The 24,145-nt window shown below is 46.7% G+C and overlaps 1 protein-coding gene across 2 annotated transcripts in view; it reads right to left on the bottom strand.

Moving 5' to 3' along the window:
- Nucleotides 1–610: 610 nt before the first annotated feature.
- The window catches only part of Ccdc182 (coiled-coil domain containing 182), a 79,870-nt gene continuing 56,335 nt past the window's right edge, over nucleotides 611–24,145 (bottom strand). The window contains exons 4-7 of one of the 2 annotated variants that reach the window (XM_074046142.1): nucleotides 10,712–10,836; nucleotides 10,372–10,544; nucleotides 9,193–9,392; nucleotides 611–1,722 (exon numbers count right to left, since the gene is read on the bottom strand). In XM_074046142.1, coding sequence (XP_073902243.1) covers nucleotides 1,249–1,722; nucleotides 9,193–9,243 — 525 coding nt within the window. In that variant the 5' untranslated portion in view covers nucleotides 9,244–9,392; nucleotides 10,372–10,544; nucleotides 10,712–10,836 and the 3' untranslated portion in view covers nucleotides 611–1,248. The remainder of the gene's footprint in view (nucleotides 1,723–9,192; nucleotides 9,393–10,371; nucleotides 10,545–10,711; nucleotides 10,837–24,145) is intronic. The other variant, XM_074046143.1, reaches the window with a different exon arrangement.

Below are 24,145 nucleotides of genomic sequence, written 5' to 3' on the forward strand. Positions count from 1 at the left end.
TAAACATGGTCAGAGTTCTTTGGTGATGTTCAACTTGAGGGTTCCAGATGTTCAAATTTTATTTGGATAGAGTCGATGGAAGACAGAGAAGGGAGACTGCAATAGAAGGTCAGAGGGTGTGGACTGGGCCATAAGCCCTGAGCTGGAGACACAGAGGTCCAACTACTCAGCTGGCTCTGCCCGCAGGCCTCACTTTGAAGACAATCACTGCTACATGGCAACAGTTTATGGGGCAGAGAAAAGATAAGTGAGTCAATGAAACAGAAGGCTAATTGGAAATAAAAGGTACAGGGACAACTGGTGACATCCCCCCCCAATCACCCATGTGAAAATCTCAGTCCTTCAGGATGACAGTTCTAGGAACACCTGGGGGTGTTGGGGGGATAACAAGATGGTGAATGAGCACAGGTGACCTGGAGTTGAAGCATTGTCCTGCCACTTATTAGCATGGTGACTTTAGGGATGGGACTCAGCCACCTCTAGTCAGTTTCTCCTGTGTACCACGAAAAACAGTGCTCACCTCCAGAGGCAGGTGGGGTAGTGTATGCACATTGTCTGATAAACAACTCAACACCATAACAACTGCCGCTCCATGAGTCAAGTACGGAAATCAATATTACTATTTTATTGTGCCATCTTAAGGGTGCCACATCATCAGCGCACTAGGACTCAGAGAGTTCCACCCATCAGAAACCTAACAAACTCAGATCATCTAGACTGCAGATTAAATGGAGAGGAAGCAGAGGCGAGCAGAGGCAGCACAGTGAGAGGTGACCGTCTAACAGTGAAAGCAGGTGGAAAACCAAAAAGGTGAGGGCGAGAATTACAAAAGGAGAGCCATCTAGGACCATCTTAACACATAGCCCCTCTCAGTAGACCATGCATGAAGTGACAAATCATGAGAGCCTGGAGTCATTAAAAGAAAGGTAAGTCTGTTCAACACAATCAGTTTAAGAATATACAAGAAAAATGCTATACATCCAAGCAATATTACCATTACAAACAGGAAAGGGTTCAAAGTGAAAATTACAGGTACGTGACTTAGAATTGGGCTGCCTTCTTCCTGGATAGATGGAACTTCACCAAAAACACATATTGAGGTCTTTTTGCCTCTCTGCAAGGTGTTATTTTGGTAGAAGGAAAGTCATGGAGATGGGGAAAGGGAAGTAAGTGGGTGGGAGCTTAGCATCTTTCCTTCCATTTAAAAAAATCTTCCACTTGGCGCAGAGCTGGATGGGTGCAAGCATCTCAGTCAACCTGGCTCTTCCTGGCGGTGGCCAGTGTGTCACGGCCCCTGCCCAGCAGCAGGGACTCCAGCCGCTGGCAGTGCTCCCGGAGCTGCTTCTCCCTGGGCAGCAGGAAGGTGAGGACCTTGTTGCGCACGATGCCTCGGTCCTCCTCCTCCCGCAGCCGTTGCTTCACGCGGGCTGCTTGCTCCTCTTGCTGTGCCAGGATGCCATTCATCTCACAGAAGGCGTCTTCCAGATAACGAATGGCCTTCAACACATCCTCCTTAAAGTCCTCCAGCTCGTGTTGCATCATGGCCACCTTCTGTTGCAGGATCTCCAAGTCAGCTGAAGGTGGGAGGCAGGAGGGCCACGACTCAGAGAGGGAAAAGTCCCCGGACTGGAGCCCAGTCTCCACCATCTTCTTTCCTTGTAAGGTATTCACCTTCATGAGAACTGATCCAGCCTGATAGAGGGGCTCCATCACCTTGCTGCCCTGAGAGAGGAAGCCAAGAGAAGAACTGGGTCATTGAGGGTTTTTTGGCTAGAGGCATAATCATTTGGAGTGGACAGACACTACAGATTGTGACATCAAGAACCCTTCAGCCAACCAGGAGGAAAGCCACAGCCCTCTTATTTGCATATTGTAGCCTCCTTCATTGGTTACCTAGATAGAGTTCTGTCTGTAATCCCCAAGTTGCTCGCCCTCCTGGGATTGGACTCTCATCAGTTCATCAACTTTCCAAAACCAGAGTTCAAGTTCTCTTACCTCCAGAGACAAAGTCCCAGAATGGGGAGAAAACTGTAAGACAAGGACTCACTGCCTGCAGACTGGGTGATCTCTCACCCTGGCAAGGGGCCTGGATGGTCTTGGAATGGTGTGTGGGCTTCTGTACCTCACCAGTTAGACAAGGGCATTGTAAGAGATGACACCTAATCCCACCTCTAGCTCTAAAATTCTGAAAAAGTGATCCACCTCCGAATCCATATTTCTGTGATGGTGCAGAATGGTAGGTAATCTACGCTGTGAGAGAAGAACTTAATTGTGAAGTATCAGCCACAGTAGTGGCTCATTCAGTATCTGCAGGATAAAAACAAGTCACTTGTGTTTATTCAGTAAACACTTCCAGAGTGCTCACTAGGTACTGGGACCAGGGAACAAGTGTGAGCAAAGGTACGTAGTTCCCCAGAATACATAAATGTTGACAAATATGAGAAAAAAATATATATAGAAGGGTGAATCTTGCACTTTTTTGTGTATGGTACTAGAGTTTCTACTCAGAGCCTTGCACTTGCTAGGCAGGTGCTTTACCACCTGAGCCACGCTCCCAACCCCTTTTGCTTTAGTAATTTTCCAAATAAGGTCTGCCATTCGTTCCTGGGCCAGCCCGGCCAGCCATCCTCCTATTTAGGCTTTCTGCATAGCTGGGGTGACTGATGCGTACCACCACACCCGGCTTTTTGTTGGTTGAGATAGGGTGTTTTGAACTTTTTGCCTTGAACCTTGATCCTCCTAATCTCTGCCTCCTGAGTAGCTAGGATTACTTGTGTCTAGCTGAATTAGCCATTGTGCCTGGCTGAATCTTGCACCTTTTACCTGAGTATTATAGCAAATGAAAATATTTCTAAGTAATCCACATTTGGTTTGGTCAAGAACAGACTTTCACCTTGCAGATTGTAATCTCTTGCCCAGACTTCTTTCCTGGGCTCCATATCTAAACATCTCTCCAACAATGAGCCTCAAATCCAGTCTATCCAAAGTTGAACTGATTACCTCTTCACCCAAACTGCTTCTTGTTCTGGTGTTACTGTCCTATGAATGACACCAATCGGGAGTGTACCCACATCAGTTCCCAGGTTCAAACTCATATTGAAACTTAATTGCCATCATACCAGTTTTAAAAGTGAGAGACTTTAAGAGGCAGAATCATACTGACTGGATAATGTCATTATCTCCCCCAGTGGGCTCCAAGGGTAACTTTGGCCTCCTTTTGTCACTCTCCCTTACTCTCTGCCCTTCTCCCACAGGATAATGCAGCAAGAAGTGCTTACCAGATGTTAGCACCTTGATCTTGGGCTTCCTAGATTCCAGAACTGTAAGCAAATAAAGTTTGGTTCTTTATAGATTGTGCAGTCTCTGGTGTTTTGTTTTGTTAGAAGAGAACAGAACAGAGTAGGCCAGGTGGGATCCACTTACACACCTCCATGTCAAAGTGGCTCTGAGTGTGATTAAATCTATCATCTCAGAACACTCTAGTACCAAACCACCTGGGCTGGAGTCTTAGTTCCACCCCTTATAAGCTATGTCTCATTGGCAGATCACCTTATCTCCTTCAGCATCAGTTTCTTTCTCTACATAGTACAGGTACTGATTCAGTGGTGTGCAGCTCTCTGGGAGGAAACAAAGCTCTGGTTTATAGCTGTTGCCAATTTCCATGGAGTAAATACTCAAGCATAACCAGTTTCAAGCTACCAACCTGCTGTTGCTGGGAAGAGATGGTCCCAATCAGTGTTCCTGAACCTGTATGAGCCAACTCTGACAACACAGCGCCCACAATGAGGACCGCTGCCTTTTCTGAGGTGCATTTTGACCACCTAGGGGCCTTGTGTAGTCATCAGAGAGGACATTTTGCAGGGAGGTCCATGGCTAAACTAAGGTAGAATTTCAAATTGCAAGAAACCCCTATTATTGAGACAGGACATTTGATGGAAAGAACCCTCGCTGGAGATCTGGAGTCTGGAACTGCTGCATGATCACAGGTCAGTGGCCTCCCCTCTGAGCCTGTTCCTTCGGCTGCAGTGTGGGAAGGTGAGCGATGACTACACAGAAGGTCCCCTATTCAGAGAACCCACACATCCACCTACTGCCTTCTCCCTCTTTTTGTTACTCAGGACCTTGTTCTTCCTCGCCCCTTAGGCACAGTAAACTGCACAAGGACAGAGACTATGCAGTTCTCACCCCGTTTACCCTCAAGAGTCCTGCCTGGTGCCCTCTACATAATGGCACTTCCATAACTAGATAAAATCGAAATTATTTTCATAGGTGGCTATCAAATCCCAGGCACCTTTAGCTTTTCCTCTGGTATGATGACACCTACTGGTCATAGTAGAAACAGCAGTCTTCTGCTGTTACTTAGGAGCAGATGGTTTTTTGGAAAACAGCACGGGATCTGTGGTGTTTTAATGGTGGGGGAACACAAATAGTAAGTTCCCAGTAAATAAATACATCTTCCAGTCTCTCTGTCATTCTCTGTTTCTGTTCTCTCCCTTTTTCTCTCTCTCCTCTTTCCTCTTCCCCTTTTTTTTGGCTCCCACAGGGAATGGTGGAAGTCAAAACTAACTGTGAAACAACAGTAGCACAGTTTGGAATGGAATAGCATTTTCTTAAAACTTCTCTGGTGCTTTTAAATGAGGCATCTGTTTGCTTCTCAGAACTGGAGGGGAGGGCAGTATAGTTCTCACCCCTTATTCTGGGAGCCACAAGAGACTGAGAGCATGTAAGTGCTGTCAGCAGAGGCCCAGGCCTGGTGGCCTCAGGAGCTCTCAGGACAACACATCGTATGTGCACATTCTGAATATCCTCTGCCTGGAAGTTCCATAATTGGCTTGTACCTTCCATGCAAAATTTCCTCTTATATATCCTGGTAAGGAGGCTTATCTATTTGTTCCCTTCAAGGTATCAGGAGAAAGGAATTCAAACATCTCCTAGCAAGGTATTTCTGGTCTTGAACCTCATTGTCAGAGGCCCCCTGCTCTTGGTCTGTTTCAGCAGTTCATAGAAACCCTGTGTTGTCTCAGAATGGTGGAGGACACAAGGACCCTACCAACCTCCAAGATATCCAAGTCCCATCCTGAGAGTCAGATTCAACCCAAATGGGAGGGGACTCATACAGGGTATGCTTTAATGGTCTCCAGTTGTGTGCAGGCACCCTAGGTTTGAGTGCCATTCCTGCTGGGCCCAGTCCACAACACAGAATGGAAACCACATGGCTCCCCTTCCACAGTTTTTCCACGTCTGCAAGTGCAATAAAGCTTCATCTGTTTAGGATTAGAAGGGACATAGCATGGTGGACTTCACCACGTGAGAAAACCCTCAGAAGCCAGAAGCTCCTCACATCCTGCTAGGAAGAATTGCATTTTGGTCATTTCTAACCCACCCCTGCCTAAGGGGCTGGAGTGCCCAAAGTGAGCTCACACAATCACAATTCCTTTCCTAAGGCTGGGGCTGGGGCTGGGTGGAACCCCCCTGAAGCACAGGCCTCCCAATACCAGGACCACATCAAAGTCTGGACTCAAGCAAGAAAGGAGGAGGACACCTGCAATCCCAGCACTCAGGAAACTGAGATAGGAGGATCACAAGTTCAAGGCCACCCTGGACTACAGAGTGAGACCCTGTTGCAAAAAACAACAAAAAAATAGAGAAAAGGAAAGAGTGAGGATGGGCAACCAAGTGTCTTCCACAGAGAATAAGAATATTTTAAGGAAGACTCAGGACTGGAAGCATGGCTCACACTGCCTAGCAAGCGTGAGACCCTGAATTCAAACTCCAGTGCCAAAAAAAAGACTCAGTGAAAGGACCATGTTTAATCCCCAATGATGCCCAAGGGAAAGGCTGTTGGGGGGGGAACCCAGAATTCAGAGCAATCTGTTACAATCTCAAAAAGTGTGCAAATAGACATTTCTGAAGAAGCAGATAACTGTTGGTCCAGCCAGCTACTCTTTTCCAGAATTTCCTGGTCCTGTGCCTTCCATGGTGATTGCACTGGCCTGAGTGAGTGAGTGAGGATGCTGCCATACCCCCAGCATTCTCCCAGATGTGCCACAAAGAACCTTTATCCGCTTTCTACCAACCAATCCACCTATCCATCCATCCAGCTCTCAAGCTCCCATCTACTCCTTTAGCCCTTCACTTAGTGACACCCATTGAGGAGCCTACAATGTGTCCGTTGAGCTAAGCAGCAGGCACTTGAGAGAGAACAAGACAGAGAAGACCCTGCTCTCAGCCAGCTAGCCAGCATTTCTTAGGAAGGGGACACACAGTAAAGTAATCAATTGACACATAAGGCAATGGAGCTAGTGCCAAGTCCCAGAGGAAATAAGCAGGGTAAAGTGATAGAAAGCCCTTTGGGCTCAGGGATGGCCTTTGTGAGGTAGGGGCACATGGGGTAAGACTGGAAGAATGAGAACAGCTGGGAAAATAACATCCAAGAAGTAATTGAAAGCAGAAAGGCCTGAGACAGGAATGGTCTAGAGAAACCCAAAGGACACCCATGCCTCTGGAGGCAATGCCAAGCAGGAGGAGGAAGTGAAGAGGGAGGGCAGAGGGCTGGCAGGAGAGAGGTGGAGGGTGGTTTCCTTGTGCTGTGTATGAGAGGGCTATATAGGGCTGTTGTGGGTAGCTCCACCTCTGTGGATGGTATTCCAGTCTGGGAAATGGGAACAAGACTGGCAGAGGGGGGTAGGGACCAGGATCAAGAACAAAACTTGGTTCTGCTCACCATGATTAATTAACCCCGTGCCAGAGCCCCAAGGCGCAGTGCTAAAAATACCTGCTTCCCTCTGAGATGCGGCAGCTGCCACCCAGCAACTTTTAGCCGTGCCATTTGTCATAATCTGACACCGCTAAGGAGTGTCCACAGGGCTGTGCATCTGCAAGAATAGGAGTCATCCACAGCTCACCAGCCAGCTGGTTCTCAGAACCCATCTATGATGCATTCCCACCTTAACTCTTCTCCCATCCCTAGCCCTACCCCTGGATGTGTTTGCCACCTGCCCACCGCCACCGCCTGCCGTCTGCCTCTCCTCCCAGAAGTGAGCCGAGCCGCCTCCGGAGGTGGGAGCCAAAGCATTCTCTAGAGCAAGAGTGCATCCTTGGGTGCTGTGTTTCACACCACTGCAACTCTACAACTCGGATTGCAGCCATCTATCAGAGGCCTTGCCAGCCTAGGGTGGCACTTTAATTAAAATATGTAAAACATCCTGGTGGGAGTTGAGTCTGCAAGACACAGGAGCCTGTCTTGGACAGGAGCGGAACAGGCCAGCCCAGCCTAGATCTGGCCCTCCTCCAGTCAGGGAGGGTAGGACTGCCAGGAGGGCCCTCTCAAAGGCTGGGGACAGGGATATCTGAGAGGCACCATCCACCCACTGTGGGGCACAGAACTTAACCCGGGCAAGAGCATCTGCCACGCTAAGTCTACAACCAGCACTGTGACCCCATGAATGTGCCAGGAAGGGTGTGCATCACCCCAGCTGCCAGTCTTAGGATTTGAAATATTCTATCCCCACTTGCAACACTGATTTTCTTTTTTTTTTTTTGGCAGTACCGGGTTTTGAACTCAGGGCTTCATGCTTGCTAGGCCAGCATTCTACCTCTTGAGCCAAGCCTCTAGCCCTCAGCACTACTTTTCTCAAACAATGTGTTGTGAAGCTGATAATTGGCACTGATATAAACGCTTTATCAAGGTGTTTCCTTTTCCAAGCTACCACTCCCTGAGCGGACTCTGTCGGACTCTGCTGTCTGTGCTGACAGGAAGAGTGGTAGAGGTTGCATTGTTTAGGTGAGGTTTGAGCAAACTTTTTGGCACAGAGTTTGTGCAAAATCAGAAAAAAAATATTTTAGACCAAAATTTTCAATCCAACTTTTTCTAAAATCAGGAAATGCAGTACTTGCAAATTGCTTTAAGAAATTCCTGCCCCCCATCATCGAAGGAATTCATGAATCTTACTGAAATGTCAGGACCTGTGCAGAATCACAGGCTTCAATATGGCTGGTTTTCAGGCCTCCTGCAATGCACTGATGAAAACTGCAGGGAGAGTTGCTAGGGAGGCACATTGGACCCTGAGCCCAGTCAGAGACCAGGGACAATAAAAGAGCCCCATTAAGAGTTCCAGGTTTAGCCATATGCCAGTGGCTCACACCTGTAATCCTAGGTACTTGGGAGACTCAAATTGGGAGTATCACGGTTACAGGCCAGCTCAGGTAAAAATGTTTTTGAGACCTCATCTCAATGGGAACAAAGCTGAGTGTAATTGTGCATACCTGTCATCCCACCAACTGTAGGAAAGCAGGCCAGTCTGGGCAAAAAAGCGAGACCCTTATCTCTGAAATAACCTGAGCCAAAAGGGCTGGGGGTGTGGTCAAGTAGTAGAGCACCTGCCTAACAAGCATGAAACCCTGAGTTCAAACCTCAGTACAACTACAACAGCAACAACAAAAATGAGTTCTGGGCCTGCAGGAATAAGAGAAGCGATTCACCAGGGTTGCTGCAGCAATAGGGGAGGAATACCAAGTGCCCTGAGAACAGGGCTTCTCCTGCCCAATTCCAGCCCTTCTAGGGGAGCCAGGAGGAGGAGCGCCCATCAGCTCCAAAGTAATCCCACAGGAGGACAAGCTGCCCCATCTGTCAACCTGTACTCCTCCAGCCAGGGACAGTTTCCTCAGGGCAGAGCCAGAGCTAATGTCTGCATGTTGGGTGTCAGGCTGAATTATTTGAGCTTAAAAACCAAATCCCCTTCTTCCTGGGTTACTTAACTGTCTGCCTGGTGAGGCAGGAGATTACTGGTAACAGACACCAGGGCCTGTTGGCCGATCCAGACAGAGCAGCTTTGATCACCTGGAAAACTTCAGACACCAGAGTGCTGCAGACATGCCCGCTCCCACAGAAGTCTGAGGAGCCTGGGCCAGGCAGACAGAACATAGTCCTCTAGTGTTTTGGGAGGAGTTTGACCGGACTCCCACCTCCTCCCAGTCCCATCCAGAGTCCCGCCCACTCACTGCTGAGATGGGGAGGTTTCAAGATGGGGAGGTTGTAAGGGTTAGTTTAGGGTCCAGTGACCAGAATTTATCTTTGTGTCATTCAAGAATATAGCCTCCAATCAGCAAAGCATCTGCCTAGCAAACTCGAGGCCTTGAGTTCAAAACCTCAGTTCCACAAAAACAAAACCAGCCAACCTCATTCATTCATACTTGTATTTCTCTAAAGAAGAAAATAAGCCAGGCCTGGTGCTGGATGCTCATGATAGAAGATGGCTCGAATGGGGCTTCTATCCTTTGGGAATTTGCAATCTTCCACGGAGAGAGCCTTACAAGCCCAGCATCGCAGGGAGGGCTGGAGGAGTGACTCAAGTGGTAGAGCAAGTGTGAGGGCCTGAGTTCAAGTACCCATGCTGTCAAAAAAGAAAAAGAAGGTCTCAGGAGACTAGAGTTAGGGTGATCATCCTAACACTGTTTGCCCAGAACTGAAGGGGTATCCAGGATGTGACTTTCACTTTTAAAACAGGGACAGTCCTGGAAAAATTAGACAAGTTGGTCACCTTAGCTACAGCATATACTTTAGACCCTGCCCTATAACATTCCTTTCTTCCTTGAGTCAGAGAATCCCAGTCTCAATCAGGCAGGAAGATACTCGGTGTTGGTGATCACTTGCCCAATCCAGTGCGCATGGATCATTCAGTATTTCCATTCCTTGTTGCTATCAGTTACTTAAGGTGGACTGTGACCTGCTTCTGACCAATCAGTTATAAAGGGAAGACTTATAGAAAAGGTTTTGCATGTAAAATAAAGGGGGGTGAGAAATAGAGAGAGAGAGAGACTGTGGAGCCCTTCTGCAATCATGAGGCAATAACCTCAGGATAAGATTTTAGCTATGCTAAGGGTGACAATCAGAATGACAACATTGTTTACCAATACTATACAAACTTGAAACTATCCATCCCGATATTGTTATTGTAGCCAAATGCATCATGACTGTTACAAAGGGCCTGAAAATTCATTTTGTTTTTAAACATGATCCTATAAATGATTCCAGTGCCCTCTACCTATCAGCTAATCCACTGATTGTCAGATATGATCCTTACACCAGCAACATCAGTGTCACTTGGAAACTTGTTAGAAATTCAAATTCTTAGGCCCCACCCAGGACTTTTGAGTCAGAAACTCTGAGCGGTGGGGCCCAACAGCCTTGGGTTTTAACAGGGCCTCCAAAGGATCCTGACCATTGCAAAAGTGAGTCATTGAATTACTCAACACCTGATACTCTCTGGACACCATACCCCAAAAACGTCAGACTTTAAAACTTAGCAGGATTTTAAAACTTAATCCTGGTCGGTTTCTTTGCTTTAGAGAACTAAAGCAGTGTCTTCTCACCTCTTGTGGTTTTCCTCCTTCCTCCCTAAACCCTCATGAGGGAATCTTGCAGGAGTTGGATGTTTCTGGTCAGATTTCCTGGCCTGCAGCTTCCACATGGTAAAGGCGGGGACAGAGGGAGTCCTTTGCATCCGGGCCTCACCAGGCATGAGATGAACTTAGCTTCACAGTGCCTAAGGAGGGAAACAGAATGTCAATGTCAGTGTCCTGGCCCAGTAATCCTGGGTGACCATTTGCCCCTCTGTGAAGGCCCACTCATCAGACAGCTGCAATGAATGGAAGCTGGGTTGGAGAGAGAAACGCAAAGGAGACCCAGGCAGCTCCACCCTCTTGTCCTTACCTAGGGAAGCACTCAGCTGACCTTTCATAGTCCAAGGCAGTTCTCACTTCTCAGCACAACCCTAGTAAGAGTCTGAAGTCAGAAATTGACAACAGAGAGACTTCATGTGCAAGGGGCATTCTCGGCTAAAAAAGAAATGATAAAATTCCTCATTATGCCTCTTCTTTGCAATACTTTCTTCAATAATTTTCAGCATTTCACATGTGCTCCTGAATTTTTTAACTCTTCTTTACAAGATAGCACAGTGTGAAGTGATCATCCAGTGAGCACCGTATTGCGAATAATAATTTATTAAAGATAAATAATAGTGATAATAATTGCTACTACTGAGCTAGTGTTTTCTGTGGTCAGACACGGGGATTTCCGCATCACCCCTGGCAGCCTGAGAGCTCCCAGCCCAGGCTGTCCCGAGGCTGAATGAAGTTTATGAGTCTTGTAACAGCACCTTCATTTTGTCCATCTTCCATTCACATTTATCAAATAAGGCCAAAATACCATAAAATATTTAAACATTTGTGCCACTTCTGCTGCAAGGTCCCCGCTGGCAGTGCTGCTCACCGTGACTGCTAGCCAGCAGCCCCTTGGGACAACTGAGGGTAACTGTTCATCAGCTGAGGTTTGGCACATGGAAAGCACCCAGTGGTTTTAAAGTGCACTATCAGAAGTGAGGGCCATACAAAAGTCCTGCCTTGAGTCCCTCATCAGAGCTCCATGCAGTTCTGACTTCCACGGGTCCTGGGTTGGGCTCATCTCTCAAAAGTTCCGTCCCAGCCGCCCCTGCTTTCAGGCCCCCAGCAATCAGAGAGGCTTCCAGGAAGAGTGGGGTTTGCTGGCCTTGCTCGCAGCCAGAGTACACACACTTCCAGCTCTTGGGTGTCCATTGTCTGGACACTCGGTTGATTAACACTGTTCTTGGCAATCATCACTTGGTCATTGTTACAGCTGAGGCCCAGACACCACATGGTCCCTCTTGATAGGACAATTACATGGGATTACTAAAGGTATGACAGTTGAGGTAAACACATAAGCCAGGAAAGGCCAATAACAAAAAAGGAACATTGAAGGTCATCCTATGAAGGCAAGACACTTTTGAAAGTTTTCTGGAAAGCTAAACAAAGAAAGCCCAACCACCACCAAGTCTGAGGTTATGTTTGCAGCTAAGACTTGGAGCCAGGCAGGCTCCTCCCACCCCGTGAACATCACCTGGTAGCCAGCTAGATGCCTACCTCCTGCTCCTTTCTTCCTGTTTTCTCTGCTGGTGGCATCTCAGCTGCTCCTGCCAGTCACAGAAACACTCTTTTGCCAAAAAGCATTGCTGTCACCCCCCCTCCCTGACCCTGTGAACCCAGAGGATGAGGTGAGGGCTCCTGGCTTGGCTTTTAAAGATCTATAATTGGCTTCCTCACAGTGGGGTTGGGGAGGAGTCACAGTGATTTCACCCCTTAGGGACAACAGGACAGCAGGGGGTGGCCGAGGCTCTTGAGACTCCCATGCTTTTGGAACAGTGAAAAGACTGGTCCCTAGAAGAGGTACCAAACACAAAATCCTTCTAGGCCAGGCTCTCAACAAAGAGCTAAGAGGGTGTCAGGCCCCTCCCCAGACACACAGCCTCAGAGTAACAAAGCCTTCAGGAATCAATCAACCTGCCCAGGACACACCATTCTGTGTGAGCAGCCCCCTTTTCTCCCTCTGTTCTCGCCGGGGGAGGCCAGAGTTCACATCAAATGTCATTAATCATCTTCCTGGGGGCCGGGGGCTTATTGGACAGTCCTATTAATCAGAGGCCTATCACAGCCACAGCCTGGCTGGGTCGCCATTGTCCTGTTCCTCACCTATCATAGAAAGATTAGATTATCAGTGACAACTGAGACACCCTGTGAGTCACAGGAAAGCCGGAGAATGGGGTTGCTTTTATTTTTTTATTTATCCTCCTGAAGTGAGGATGAGCTGTTTCTTGTCTTGTCACACTGCATTCTTTTCTTCAAAGAATCAGCTTTAAGAATCCAATTTGTCAAACTGGACAATCATTGGCAAATCCATAAAAAAAAAAAAAAAAAAAAAAAAAAGCCCTCAGCGACTTTATCAAAAAAGGTAAAATAAAGCAGAAAGCTTTAAATGGGGCCTGAAAGGATTTGAAAATAAGTTGCATTTGACAACAATTAATGTCCAAAAAGCAGGGGCTCTGTAAAAAGGGATAGGCAGACATGTGAGCAAAAGAGATGCTCAAGAGCTGCAGGACTGGGGTCGGTCTGTCACCCATGTATCCATCCACTTTCCAGAGTGGAGTCAAACAGAGACCTGCAGCCAAAAAGGAATGAGACTTCCTCGAAGCTTTTTCCTAACTTTCCACAAACCGGTACACAACAGCAAGGCAAAACCCAGGGCAGAGCAGCACACACAAGCCAGCTCCCCACTCCTCCCAACTCCATGACGGACCCCATCACTCAGCAGCCACTGAGCTGCCCAGGGTGAGACCAGGTGAGCTCAGGAAACATGGGATGGAGTTAGATGGGCCCAGGGACTTGGTGAGCACAGAATTCAGGGGCTACCCACCCAGATGCCTTGAGAGGCCAGGAAGGAATATGAAGCAGGTGAGTAGAGGCAGGGACTCTGTCAGGAGAACGTGAGGGGCGGCAGTGACACATCTCCTGCTCATTGGTGCACTGAAGAAAGGGAGTTCAAGTCCATTGGTCTTCCAGGTTGCAAGAGATTCTGGAGAACTAAGACTTTATCTGAACACTCGCTATTTTATATGTTGGCAATTTTTTCAAATTTTTTCATACATACACAAAAAAATCACTGTGTATGCCAAACAAAACCCAGAGGTGGGTTCCATTTGACCCCAGGGCTGAAGTTTGTGATACTGATTTGCCGTGGTGCATGAAGGGCCAGGAGGCCCAGAGAAGCTGGTAACTGTAGTGTAACATGGCTGGGGAGAGACAGGGCCAGTTAGAGAACCTGACTCAGACGTCCAGCACAGTGCTATCTGCTCCAGATCTGAACCTTTGAACCCGGACATGAACGATCAGCAAGTGCATGCATCATTTGCGGGTGATAAAGTGGTAAAGATTAAGAGGAGAGTAGAGAACTCATACCTTCCCTGCAAAAGCAGAGAAAGAACTGAGCTAGGCAAGGCCGAGAGGTTGCTGCTGTAACCTGGATATCATATTCAGTCAATTTTTCTACTTGACAAACTAGCTCTGAGTGATTCTCAGTCTACATAGACCTCTATAGAGGCCTAGGGCAGGGGGACTGTGGCCCTTCAGATAGTGCCATGAGCTGTGACCTCTGCGTAGGGGCATTACCCACTTGGGATGGGAAAGCCAAGCCTCCTTTTCAAATTCTAGCTCTGCCACTTACTAGCTGTGTGACTTCAGGCAAGTTACTCAACTTCTCTGGGCCGCAATTTTCTCATTTGGAAACAGAGGAGATAATACATAACTGAGGAGATTATTGTGATGATTAAAACTAGAAGAAAACGCAGCATGAGAAGTACTTGATAAATTGTCATAGAATGCAATCGGGTTCTGTTTCATCTTCAAAGGTGCCTGGTACTGAGACACAACGCTATAAAAAATTGAGGGGCTAGAGATATGGCTCAAACAGTAGAGCACTTGCCTAGCAAGCAAAAAGCCCTGAATTCAAACCCCAGTGCCGCCAAAAAAGGGCTATCAGAGTGGCTCAAGTGGTAGGGTGCTTGCCTCGCAAGTGTGAGGCCCTGAGTTCAAACCACAGTCCTGAAGAGAGAAAAAGAGAGAGGGAAGGAAGGAAGGGAGGGAGGAGGGAGGAAGGAACTGTTCTAGTCCAGAAACGGAGAGCATATTTTCTGTGCTGTGCATGCGTGAAGATGTCTACATGTCTGCAGACATGGTTCCCTTTTAGCCACTTCTATAGCCCCGTACAGAACGTCTTATTTTCCTACTGTAATTTGGCTGGGAGTAAAGGGAGGTTTCTACTATCAATGCCTTTCAAAGAGAGCCACCCAGGCCTTCAGGCTCTCAAATAAGTCAGCAACATCAGCATGGTCCACACTGTATAAAATGTCCACCCCTGCGCTCGTTAAAGAAAGATTTGCGAGACAACTCGGGCCATGTTTGTCCACTGCAAGTATGAGACCGGCTTCATTTTTAAAAAGGATTGCTCCCCAAGGCAGCTTATGATCATTAGCGAGAGGCTGGGGCTCAGAGCAATTTTGTTATTTGGGGGAAGATGCTGTCTACAGCATTGCGGTCAAGCCAGTTGATCATTTGTGAACACTGAACCCTCGAATGTGTTAACTGTTGGCGAAACCTGACAGGTATCATGTCTGCCTTCATTAAGTGATTAATTAAAGGCTGCTGGAGGTACTGGCATGAAAAGAAAGGCCTGGCTTTGGTGCTTTGATAGACTTGGGGACAGATCCTGGCTCCTCGCTCAGCTCCAAGGCCTCGGGCTAGTTTCTTAAACTCTCTGAGTCTCCATTTATTCTTGTGTGAAATGAGGATAATAAAAGCTACTTCATAGGACTTTGTGAGAATTAAACAGAAAATGTATGTGCTCAGGAGCTATGAGCTCCCTCCCACCCCACCACGTCGCCTCTAGGAAGACGAGGCGGGTGTTCATCCGTGGACAGACATTCACCGAGTGACTCTCATATGGAGTCTCTTGTCAAGTGCCGGGATGAATCAGTTCAAAGCCAAATTCAGGTTAATGTCAGCTGAGAGGAGAGAACAATGAACACGTTCATGCTTTGTGCTTCTGTTCAGGCTTCTGATCTAAAGGCCAATTGTTGGGTTATTTAAATGAGAGTTTCCCCTCCTTGGAGTGGGAATCTGAAGTTGGAGACCTAGCTGAATTCCAGTGGAGGCCGCTGTTCTGGACTCATTCACTTTTCTGCAACCTTTCACCATCCTGAAGCCATTCTGAGGGGGTGGAAGAAGACCTCTGTAAGCATTGCCTAGGCTGAGATGCTGGCCTTAGAGGGCATCCAGAGGACACAAAGTACACACCCTTTGGCCCAGTCCTCCTGCTGGGGAACAGTTTACTGAGAGAGATGGGCCACCTCAGGAGTACAAAGAAGAAAGACATCATTGCCAAGCAATGATGTGGTCTGGAGCTTGAAGCATGAGGGAGAGACAATAATGACAGCCAACATTTATTAAATATTTACTATGCAGTAAGCATCTCCTTCAATTTGTATATGTCATGGGAAGGGTTCTGGGAATCAAACCCAGGGCCTTGTACATGCTAGGCAAGTACTCTACTACTAAGCCACACTCCCAGTCCTTTTTTTTGCCCCCAGGCTGGCCTGGAACTCTCAATCCTCCTGCCTCAGCCTCCTGAGTAGCAGTCATTCAATCTTCACATGAGCCCTTTGAGGCAGTACCCAAAGCCCCAGGCTCCAATGGGGAAGATCCCAGACTTGCAATCATTATGCCCGCACTGGGTCATGCTGGCCACTTTACTTCCTCAATGCATCTGCTTCCTATACTGCTCTGAGAAGAGAACCCCAGCAGTCAGGCCTGCATTCCATCCGGGCAAAACTTACCTTGAGCCTGATAAGGACATGCTTGCAAACAGAGGTTATGTGCTCTACTTGGGATCCTTTCTCTGCACATTGGGCAAGAGGCCACCTGGCCTGGATTCTAACCCTGCAAGAGCAACACTTGCATGCTTACACATGTAGGAGACCCTTAACTGCAAATTCAATTCCTGCCCCCACCCAGTCAGAGGGAGGGAGATGGCCTCTCTTTCTTCCACGATCGCTATTCCTCAGACATCCATGATTATACCACTGCTGGGCTGTTGGAGCTAAGGAGAGGCAAACTGTCTCTCACCTGCTTCTGGTGCTGTGTCCTTCGCTTTAATGACCTTTCAAAGGTTCTCACCTGACATGCTGTTTAGGTTTGAGTCTGATGGTTTGGGAAGCAAGAAGAAAGACAAAGAGGAATAACTGCAGCCTAAAATAAGTATATTGGCAACCAGGAGAGAAACTTGGGCTCATAGAACCAAGTGGAGAGAATTTGTAAGCTTTCAGCCACCTGAAATTGTGGCGCTTTCTCCTACACGCTTAATAAAAGCTGACAGCCTGCATTGTTCTGCCACAACAAGGTACACTGCATCCCAGTGATAGGGTGAGGGGACCAGAGGGACAAAGGCACCAGCACTGAGGAGGGGGCAGGGAGGAGGTAACAAATAAAGAGTGAGGGATGGTGGGGGGGTGAGTCTTAATCGGGGCCCTGGCAGGAGACCCTGGGAAAGACAGTCACTGACAGCAGAGACCAGGGGCTCCAGATGGCTTTTTGTCTCGATGCAATAAAAAATGTAATCTGACAGGCCCTGGGACGGGACTCTGGAAAACAAAAGTCTGTATGGTAGAGGGACTGGGATGGGTGAAAGGTATTAGAGTCAGAGAAAGACAAAAAAGAAGTGGCTGTATCTTCAAACAGTATGGGCTTTGCAAATGATGTTTAATTCCAGAGGTGCGCGCCAAGGACAAAGCCAGTTGCTTTGTGATCTTGGCAGAAGAAAGGATTGGAAATGCACTGGACATTTAGCCCCTGAAGAAAAGTGATACTTTGCCACTTTGCCATGGGTGTGAGCTGTTTATACATACACCCCAAGTCATTAGGAGATGATATAAAGACACAGGACTTCCTGGTGCCATTTAATTGCTCATAGACCGAAAAATGATGAGCTCCATCGAATTGCACAGACGTCCTGTAGGAGACCAGCTGCCGTCTTAATGCATCTTCTCAGAGGGAGACACACCCCCACCTGCTTCACCGGGAGCACACAGACGTCCAGGGACACAGCGGCACCTCTGTGGCCTCTGATGGGGCTGTCGCTTTTTATTAAGTAATCTCTGCCTTTCAAATCGCTGCATGTTTTCTTCCCAAAGGTCTTGGTTGCTGTGTGGGCCCAGCACACAGCAGGCTCCCGATAAATATTAAACAGTGGCTGCTGGTGATGTCTCCAGTTCTCATTGCAGGGGACAACTTGCAGGGAATGGGCTCTGCTCTAGAGCTACGATGTGGTCACTGTGGCTAGATAACAGCAATGGGCTAGAGGTCCTCAGGCAGGGAAATAGGGTGGGAAGGTTAGCAGATATTTAGCAAGTACCTCTTCTAGAGACAAAAATTAAAAAGTCATAGTTCTGGTGCAGATGTGGGGACAGGCGCTCTCATGCTAAGACAGAGGGAGAAGGAGTAAAGGCTTTTTCAAAAGCAATGTGTCTTGCCAGGGACTGGTGGCTCAAACCTGTAATCCTAGCTACTCGGAAGACAAAGATCAGGAGGATCACAGTTCAAGGTCAGCCCAGACAACAAAAGTGAGTCCCTATTTCAAAAAATAACTAACACAAAAAGGGCAGCCAGAATGGCTCAAGTGGTAGAGTGCCTACCTAGCAAGTGTGAGGCCCTGAGTTCAAACCCCATACAACAACAAAAAAAGCAATGTAAATTGAGGTGCTGAGCTTGCTATCCTAGCATCTCAAAACAAAAGGTAATGTGTCCATATTGATCAAAATGTAAATGCACACCCCTGTGACCTACCCTATAGCAATAGTTAGATCTCTTCAAAGTTGTAGACATAGGGTGTTCGTGACATCCTGGTTCACAGTAAAAAAGGAGAAACAACCTGAAATATTCATTATTAGGGAAATCAATGACTCCTGTATATCACTGAGTGGAAAACTCTGCAGTTATTAAAAAATAATGGGCTGGGGTTGTGGCTCAGTGGTAGAGCACATGTTTAGTATGTATGAAATAATAATAACGGTGACCATGAAGTCAATTTATGCCTACTGATCTGAAAAGATCTTTAAACTAGATTGTTAGATTAAGAATCTAGTCAAGCCATGGGCTGGTGGCTCAGACCTGTATTCCTAGCTACTTGGGAAGCCAAGATTGGGAAGATTGTGGTTCAAGGTCAGACTGGGTAAATAGTTTGAGAGACTCCCCATTTCCAAAATTAACCAAGGCAAAATGGACTGGAGGTGTGGCTCAAGTGGTAGAGCGCCTGCTTTGCAAGCACTGAAGCCCTGAGTTCAAACCCCAGCCCCCACCCAAATAAATAAATAAATAAAATAGCTAGTTAAAAAATAGTGCTTAAAACATGATACCATGTGTGTAATTTTAAAAAACAACTAAATATATAAATACGGTCTGAGAGCCAACATATAAGTGCTACCTTTGGAGGGTTTAGGCAGAACAGATGCTGGAAAGAGAATTGCAAAGGAGCCTTTTAACATTTCGCTTTTTAGTTTTTATAAGGAAAAAAATGTCTGTGCATTGCTCACATAATTTAAAGTTTAATGTATACAGTGGATAAACACCATGCATTTTAAGCATGAACTTTATAGTCTGATCAGGCCTTGAGTCCCAGTGTGCCTATCTCTTGGTTTATGACTTCAGGGAAGGTACTCCAATTCTCTGAGTTTCCATTTCCTCCACAGTAGGCTGGGGGTTGTTCTCGTACCCACCTCACAGGGCTGTTAGGAGATTTAAATGGGATATGCTGAGCACCCAACGCCTAGCACGCACTCCGGGCTCAGTCGCTGTTAATGTCATTATAAACCAAGTACCTCTAAGTGTCTTTCAGAAATGGGGAAGGGAGGGTGGACAGCAACAGAGGAGCTCAAATTAGCCAATGAACCAACGTCTCTGAGGGGCTGAGAAGATGTCTGAATGAAAGAAGCAGAGGGATTCTCTGCTTGTATAACTTCTTCATCTTATTGTCTCCGAATAGGTCTGGGGGAGCCTCACTGCTCCTATCTTTGGGATTCAGTTAATAGAGACAGGAGTTGAACTCTGGGCCCCAGACCAATGTTAGTTGAAGGGTTTCATTTCCTTTGGTGCTGGTGAAGTAGGTGACAGCTTAGGATGCTGCCTGGGCCAGGGCTTCTAGGGTAATATAGGCCCTTGGTTGTCATAGGGCTTTGCCTTCTCACTTGGCACAACTTTCTGCCCCCAAACAGAAGGATAGGCTAGAAAAACCATCACCAAAGCTATCAACTGGGCAGACAGGGTTGGCTCACATAGTCAGCATGTTAAATACATGTTGAAGATGAAAAATAGAAGGAGAGAGAAATGAGATTCATGCATAGGATAGCAGGGTGTGTCAGGTCACAGGGGACTGGGAGAGACGTGGGACAGCCCCTTGGTATCTATCCTATCCTGACGACACTGAGTCCAGAAAACTGCACAGTTCTTTTAGAGATGCCCAGCAAGTGAGTGGCCCAGGCAGAATCTGATTGTGGGTCTCCAACCGAGCACTGCCCAAGAGAAGCACAAAGTGAACCACATATGTACCTTAAAATCATTTAACAGCTACCTTACAAAATGGAAAAAGAGACAGGTGAAATTAATTCTAATAATACTTTTTATTTATTTTTTTTGCAGTACTGGGGTTTGAACTCAGGGCGCACTCCTGATTTCACACCTTGAGCCACTCCACCAGCCCTTTTTTGTGAAGGGGTTTTTGAGGGTCTTTCAAACTATTTGCTTGGGCTGACTTCAAAATGCAATCCTCCTGATCTCTGCCTCCTAAGTAGCTGGGATTACAGGTGTGAGCCACCAGTGCCGGCTAGCATAGTGTTTCTTACAAAGGAATACAAACATTATAAAATGCAGGCGGACTGGGGGCATATCATAAGTAGTAGAGCATCGTGGCTGCAGGAGCCTGGGGCAGAGAAGGTTCTTTACTTCATGGTGGGCAGGAAGCAGAGAGAGAGAAGGGAACTGGAGACCAGAGATAATCTTCAAGTCGCATTCCCACCCCCCACAATGACCTACTTCCTCCATCTAGGCTCTACCTCCTGAAGTTTCCACTACCTCCCCAAATAGTGCCTCCAGCTGGGGACCTAGTGTTTAAAACATGAGCTTATGAGGAACAGTTCATATTCAAACCATAACAGCTTGTAAGGTGCAATTCTTTTTACTCTATTTTGGGGGGAGTGTCTACTTCTTTGGGGGGTATTTTGTTTTTGTTTTTGTTTTGAGGCAGGATCTCACTATGTAGCCCAGGCTGGCCTCAAACTTGTAATTCTCCTGCCTCATCTTCCCAAGTGCTAGGATTAAAACTGTACCACCACATCTGGCTTGTTTGTTTTTGCTTCCAACCAAGAGGTAGGGCAGAGTTTTAAGAAGTTGATCTTTTCCCATCACCTATGTCACCAAAGGTCTTCTTCCTGAGGGACCCAGATGCTGGCTGAACAGTTCAAAGCCAAGTCTGTAATAGTTCAGAGTGGCAAACATGGCGTGGTGGCTCAAAACCCTAATTTCAGCACTTGGATGACTGAAGAAAAGAGGACTGAGAGTTCAAGGTCTGTCTGGGCTACATGTGACAACCTGTCTCAAACAAACACACAGAAAATTCAGAGAGGTATGTGGAGCAAGAATGTCTCCTTTGGTAGATATGACAGATCAGGGAGGGCTTGGGGGAGTAGCAGGCAGAATGATGCACTGGGCTGACTGCCCCAGGTTGAGGAGCCTGGAGGGCAGCTACTTATTTGGGGGACTGACTCTGTGTGAGGATCTAGAAGCCATCCCTGTCCAGAAGAAGGCAAGATTCTTATTTTCAGGGGCAGGGATCAGGTGGGCCATAGCAGCTGTCCCTTGTGGGACAAAAGTATCATTTTACCTCTTAATCTGTACATGGGAAACAATCTGGGAATTTGTCCCAGGTTTGCAGAAGACAAAACTGAGGCAGAAAGTCTCACAACCAGACAGAGACTGAGGGGACTGGGAATGTAGCTCGGTGGTAGAATGCTCACCTAGTATAAGCAGGGCCCTGGTTTGATGCCCACCACTGGATGGGGTGGGTTGCTGAACCAGGCCTTAATGCAACCGATTGGAGAAGGTGGCGGGTGAAGAGGGACAGGAAGGCAGAAGGGGGAGAGAGGCAGGGATTGCCAGAGCATACTTTTGCAGGGGAGGGCTTTGAGCTTTCCTCATGCCACCTGCACAGGGACAACCAAACCTTAGTTTGGTTCATTCGGAAAGTCAGGAACTGACATCCAGATGAATGACCAACTGAAGAGGGCAGTGGAAACAATTTGACAGAGGAGACATCTTTCATATTCAGGTTGCTTGGGGCAGACACCAAAGGTCCATCTTCAGTACACATAATCTGATTGCCAATTATACAGCAGTCAACTTTGGAGAAACAAATCAATGTGTGACACTCTAAATGTTCTACAACTCCCTTTCTTGGGGAAAAACCTGCAGACTCCAGTCATCTGGGGAGGACAGAATATTTATCACAAAATACAATGGCATTGTAGTCAGTGGGACTCACATCAGAAGACAGGAAGACAAACCCAGATGTCACAACTGAGAAGCCTGGAGACAAAAAATCAGCCACTCTTTCTCCAAGGCAGGTAGTGGTCTTTGGGGGAGTTTGAAGGTTGTCAACCCTGTAATGGACCAAACAGCCTTTAGGGTTCCCCTAACCTGAAAAGCATTGGCTGAATGGCTAAAAAAATGGATGATTCATTCTTTTCATTCAAGTGTCACAGAACCAAGGCTTGGAGAACAAAGGACATGACCTGCCAGCCCAGAGATGGCTTCCAGCTTGGAGCCTGTTTAGGCACAGGGGCAGGGGAAGCGGTGGGGAATGGTTTCCCACAGTCCCTTCTCCACTTTCTAGCTCTGATGTCCTCTCTTCCCTGAAGTGAGAGAGGGTAATGGCTCTGAGCAACCCTCACAGACATACACGAAGAGGATTAATTAACGTGGCTAACATGCTCAGAGATCCCTAAACAAGGGCGTTAGCCAGAGGCCAAAATTATTAGAGTGATGATGGCTATTAGGATTACGCTATTGTTATTATGTTTGCTCTCTCAACCCTTAAATCACACTCCATCTTGCAATCGCTTGCGTTTATGTAATTATAGCTTATATAGGTAACAAATGGATATTTCTGCAAGCCAGGGAGACAGCTTTCTGCATACATTAATTTGCTTGATTAGTTCTCTATTTGGTATTCTTTGTCCCCTCCCAATCCCCCACTTTCCTGACTAGCTTCAACAGAAAATTAATGAGTTTTAACACCTTGCAAAAGTGGGTTATGCCTTGGGAGTCCTCAAGTGTACTCTAGGTTTTAAATCCACATGTTCAGAGGCTTCCTAAAGGTTAGACAAAGGTTAACAAACAATTAATAAGTTGAACCAGTGGCTAAAATCTGTTTACTCAATCTTTGCAATCTAAAGGCCACTGGCCGTCAGCCTCTCCTCTTCACATTGATCTCTCTCTTTCTTAACCCACCTCTACTCTGATCCCCCCAAAATTTGGGTGAAATGAAAGAAAAAAAATCCTAGTTGAAAGAAAGAAATATCCCTGAAAAGTCTGGGATTTGTTGCAACTCAAAGCTCAAAGTTTGGGAAGTCTTGATAGACTTGATCAAGTGAGTTGAAACTTGAGAAGACAATGCAAGACAGAGGGCATTGCTGCCTTTTTAACACGGAGCAAGATATGAGTGAGGCATACACACCGATTCTTTTAAGCTCCTGCCTCCTGCATTGATTCTTTCCCTTGTTTGCAAGAAGGGGATGGAGAAGAGGTGTGAGGCAACTTCCATCTTGAGGAGTCACGGGAAAGAGGCTTCCTGTCTCTCTGGTCTCTAAGCAGAAAACATTTCAAGAAGTTGGGACTCAGAGTGTTCCTTTTCTTAGAAAGCAAAAGGAGGAGGGTAAGGAATAGCCAAATGCAATCCAGGTGGTGTGCTCCCACCCCTGTGCACACGCACACATGCAGTGGTCTCTCAATCCTACAAAGAACCTCATTGCTCACCAAGTTCTAGGATGCTGTTGGTGGTGATAATGATGGTCACGACAATAATGAAGACAATGACCTTGATGAGGTTGTCAAGATTTATCGTTAAAATCTAGGTACATGAGAAAAGCAAGATGCTTTGGGGTATGCCCCCCTTTTACATTTTTTATTATTATTTTAAAGTTGTGATTTATTGTGCTATTTCCATACATGCATGTAATGCATTTTGATTAGTCACCCTTTCTACTACTCTTTCTTATCCTCCCACTTCCTTTTTTTTTTTTTTACAATTTTTAATGTCTTTCATTCTATGTTCACATGCGCATATAATGTAGTTTGATCATGTACATCAACTCAACACCCTCTCTTTTTGCCTTCCCACTGGCCACTGGCTGTCCCCCCAAACAGTCCCCCTTTTATATTCATGTTTTTATTGGTCTTTGTTTTGACTTTTTAGGTCTAGATTCTGCATGTGAGATTTCACATGCACTGTTTGCCTTTTTGAGTCTGGCTTATTTTGTTAACATCCATTTTCCTGCAAATGACATAATTCTGTTCTTCTTTATGGCTAAATAATACTCCATAATGTATGTACCACATTTTCTTTATTCAGTCATCAGTTGATGTGCACCTAGGCTGATTCCGTAGGTTGGCTACTGTGAATAGTGCCAACATTCAAACA

The sequence above is a fragment of the Castor canadensis genome, chromosome 11 (assembly GCF_047511655.1).
Source record: "Castor canadensis chromosome 11, mCasCan1.hap1v2, whole genome shotgun sequence".
Classification (NCBI taxonomy): domain Eukaryota; kingdom Metazoa; phylum Chordata; class Mammalia; order Rodentia; family Castoridae; genus Castor; species Castor canadensis.